At 58.9% G+C, this 3,914-nt stretch overlaps 2 protein-coding genes across 2 annotated transcripts in view; one reads left to right on the forward strand and one right to left on the reverse strand.

The window, feature by feature from the left end:
* NECAB3 (N-terminal EF-hand calcium binding protein 3) overlaps positions 1-3,914 on the reverse strand; it is a gene marked incomplete at its 5' end in the record, with an annotated part of 23,317 nt that overhangs the window by 6,863 nt on the left and 12,540 nt on the right. The gene's annotated exons all lie outside the window — the stretch shown is intronic.
* LOC102472927 (actin-like protein 7B) overlaps positions 1-3,914 on the forward strand; it is an 11,521-nt gene that overhangs the window by 1,442 nt on the left and 6,165 nt on the right. Inside the window, exons 4-5 of the mRNA XM_027770189.1 lie at positions 264-387; positions 2,991-3,897. Coding sequence (XP_027625990.1) covers positions 264-387; positions 2,991-3,897 — 1,031 coding nt within the window. The remainder of the gene's footprint in view (positions 1-263; positions 388-2,990; positions 3,898-3,914) is intronic.

The raw sequence follows: 3,914 nt of genomic DNA on the forward strand, positions 1-3,914 counted from the left end.
ACACCGGCAAGGCAACCCTACCAAGGGGCAGCCGCGCAAGTGGCACCGCTGCCCTCGCCCGCGGCCCTGAGCTGCTGGCCCGAGCCCCCGCCCCAGGACCCAGCCCAATAAAGAGCGAATAGCACCCCTGAGCCTGCTACCTCAGTCCGAGGCGTCGGGCGCCAAAACCGGGTGGGGGCAAAGCGGAGATCCTGAGCGAACAGGGACGCACAGGCTGTTGAGGACAGAGGCACTGCACAGCCTTCTCCTTCCTATCATCCGAGGGTCAGAACCAGAACCCCTCCGAGCTGGGGAGGGTCATCCTGCTGCACTGGTGGGAGGCTCTGCCCCTCACTCCAACTCTGCAGACTCGGGTCGGTCCCCACCAGGGCTGCAGGCTCTGCGGAGGTGGGCTGGGGCAAACCCAGACTTGGCCACGCTAGGAGGAGGGACCCGTCTCCCGCAAAGGCTCAACATCTCCAAAAGTCCCCCAGCATTCAGAAAGCCCTCTTAGGCAGGGGGGGGGCGGGGGGGGGGGGGGTGGATTGGTGTCCAGGAAGAACAGCAAGGATCCCCAGGTCAGCTGGGGTGAGGCCTGACACAGACTATGTGACCACCAAAGTGGAGAGGCTGGTCCCTGAGCCTCTGGCCCATGGTGCTTTGCTACCCTCAGCAGCCAGCTCCCACAGACTTCCTCCCATCCCATTACGCACCCTGTCTCCAAAAGCTGCTCCCAAGCCACTTAGCTGTCCAGGGCAGTGTTCTCCCAGCTCATTAGCACTCAGAGGCCTCCACTGCCCACAGGGTGGACCCCACAACTATCATTGGGATGTGCAGGCCCAGCCCCCAGCATTTCAGTACTGCCACCCTCACTCCTTCTCTGGCCATATTCCCAGTACAGTCTCCAATGTGAGGCTCATTCCCCAAACCACTCACGAGAGGCCCAGGCCAAATCCTAACGGCACCCCAGCCCTGCAGAGCCTGCAGTCTTCTTTCCTGCCACACCCTGATCACCAACTTAGAATGCCATTTCTGGGCAGATACAGCAGGGAAGAAAGCCTCAGCTCACTAGAGTCACAGGTCCGGCTTCTGCTAAAGATGGATGGATCACTGCAGCATCCCCACCACGGGAAGCGTACTCCCTGCTCATTGTGGGAACGCATGGGTACCGCATCCTCCTGCTCATTGTGGGAACTGACTCTTCCCTGCCAGCCTAGTGGTCACAGCTTAGCCATGTTCCTCCCTGGGGCCACACTTCCTGCCCATACATGATTAGTCTGGGTTGGTTCTACTCCCTTCCCTGGGACTGAAATTCAGGAGCTCAAGGAGACCACGTTTGTTCCATGAACATGCACAAGCTGAACAGACAAAAGCACAGTGTGAAACAGCAGCATCCGGGGTTCCCCCACAGCCCTGTGGCACCCTGTTCCTGAAACCTGATTTCACCCTTGGTATCCATAAAGCAATATCCTTGTGGGACCAGCAGATGGCGTAATGGTTACATCGCTGGACTTCCACATAGTTGACCACAGTTTGAATCTTGGACCCAGAGACTTGCAACTCACACCAGGTGCGTGCACATGCATGCCCAAAATCCCAAGAGGAAGATGGAGAAGGGATTGTGGCGTGGCCATTCCCCCTGGGGTAGGGGAAGGGTGGTGACGTCTCGCTTTCTGTCTATCTCTGTCTCTCCAGTGAATGCACACTCCCTACAGCAAAACTCTCTTCATAAATGTTTTTTTTTAAAAGATTCTTGTAATAAAGCCCTATTTTAGTGTAAGTTCACATGAGTCTTCTACTCACAACCAGAATGGTCCTAAAATGAACGAGGTTCTTGGACCAGCAGGTGGCATGGTGGTTAAGGAGCTGGACACTCCCACTGGCCAGCTGTGGTTTGAGTACTGAACCTGGTGGCTTGCTTTCTCATTTTCTCTAACTCTGTGTCTTATGCTGTTCAAATTAAAATAAATAATTCTTATAAAAAAAAAATGGTTCTGCAGACAGGCAGTGACCTCTCTCCTGTGTGTGAGGACTGTTACTGCCTTTCGAAGAAAGAAACTGAGCCCAGATAAAGATTAGGACTTGCTCAGGTGCCCAACAGGTCAGTCTCAGAACTGAGTCAAAAACTTTGAACGAGCAGATGGCATAATGGCTACGTTGCAGGACTCCACATAGTTGACTGCGGTTTCAAGTCCTGGACCTGGAGGCTTGAAACTCATGGTGGGCACGTGTGCATGCTTGCCCAAAATCCCAAGAGGAGAATGAAGGAGAAGGGCTTATGGCATGGACATCCTCGCTGGGGACTGATTTCTCGCTTTCTGTCTCTTTGTCTCTGTCTCTCCAGCAAGTGCATGTGTCCTATACGAAAAATGTTAACAAAAAACAAACAAAAAACTGAGTCACAAACTTGAGCCCACAAGAGCCGATTCTTGGATGCCCTTGAAGGAGGGACCCCTACATGGGCTGCCTGGGCGCCTCTCGGAGCACCCAGAGGTCCTCAGGGTGGCTGTAGATCTGTGGAGCAGGAGCTTTTCTGTGAGGGGACAAGTCACACATCTGGCTAGAGTACTTCAGATAATCCCACGTGGTTTGGGAAAGGAATCAGACGGTTGAGCTGGGCCGCTGAAACTAGACCCCCATGCCAAAATCACTGCCTTTGACCACTCCAGGAGAGGATGGGTCCAGGGAGTTTTCGTAGGGGGAAGGGCTGCCAAGGCACAGAGGCGCTGAGGTCTGAGGTCACAATGTGTCCAATCCGAGTTCTTTCTTCTCTGATCACTCCGGCCCACCTCCACAACCAGGAACTTCTTCCGCCAAGCCCAAGTGAAAGGTGGAGACTGCCTGGAATTCAAGGGCTGAGCTGGACTCCTGGGTCCCCGAAGAGAGACATATGGCCAGATGGCCTTGCCACAAGGCCTTCTTTCCCAGAGCTCTGCAGCTCCGGGAGGCTTCTCGATATCTAAAAGGATCTGGCCAAGCCCTGCCGTCGTCCACGCCCGCGAGCTGAGGAGGCGGAGCCGCCCCCCGCCATCCCGGCGAGTCCCGAGAGAGAGGGCCTGGTGAAGAGGGCCAGAGGGCGAAGAGGGCAAAGAGGGCCAGCGCACGGGCACAGACCGACAGGAACCTCAGGTCCAGGGGCGGAGCCACGAGCTGCAAAGCAGACAGCCACTCGGGCCTTACGGAGTGGGACCGGACCACCACAGTGTGGGCTCAAGGATCGAGAGGGACGGTCACCCAGGTCAGACGAGGAGGGACTTTGGCCAAGGAGGCAGAGCCAGGAGCCGAAAGGCGTGGCCACGGTCTAGGCTGGAGGCGGGGCCTCAGAGGCGCGGAGGGGGCGGGCCGGCGCCTCCAGCGGGCGGAGCCCTTCGGCGAAAGGCCGGGTCCTGTTCTGAAGGTGGCGTCGGTGTCCGGCAGCCGCCGGGGCTGCCGGGCCCTGGGCCGCGTTGCTGTGGTGGTGGACCAGGGCTCGGGTTTCACCAAGGCGGGCTTCGCGGGTGAGGACCAGCCGCGCATAGTGCTGAAGAGCTCCAGCCTGGTGCCCAGCTGGGACCGGCCTGTGCTGCCCGGCGCGCCCGGTTGCGAGCTGGCAGGCGGTGTGGCGCGGGCGCACCCTATCAAGCACGGCGTGGTGGTGGACTGGGAGGCGTTGGAGGGACTGTGGGAGCGTCTGCTGGTGGGCGGCCTGCAGGTGTGCCCAGAGCAGTGGCCCGTGCTGGTGAGCGACTCGCCGTCGGCGCCGCCCGCGGGCCGCGAGAAGGCGGCCGAGCTGCTGTTCGAAGCCCTGGCAGTGCCCGCCTGCCACATCGCCAGCACCGCGTTGCTGGCGCTCTGCTCTGCCGGCGCGTTCAGCGGGCTGGTGGTGGAGGCGGGCGCGGGGGGGTGCCCCGCCACGCCCATATATGCGGGGCCCTCGCGGCAACAAGCCACCTCTG

This window comes from Tupaia chinensis, unplaced genomic scaffold (genome assembly GCF_000334495.1).
Source record: "Tupaia chinensis unplaced genomic scaffold, TupChi_1.0 Scaffold000115_1, whole genome shotgun sequence".
NCBI lineage: Eukaryota > Metazoa > Chordata > Mammalia > Scandentia > Tupaiidae > Tupaia > Tupaia belangeri.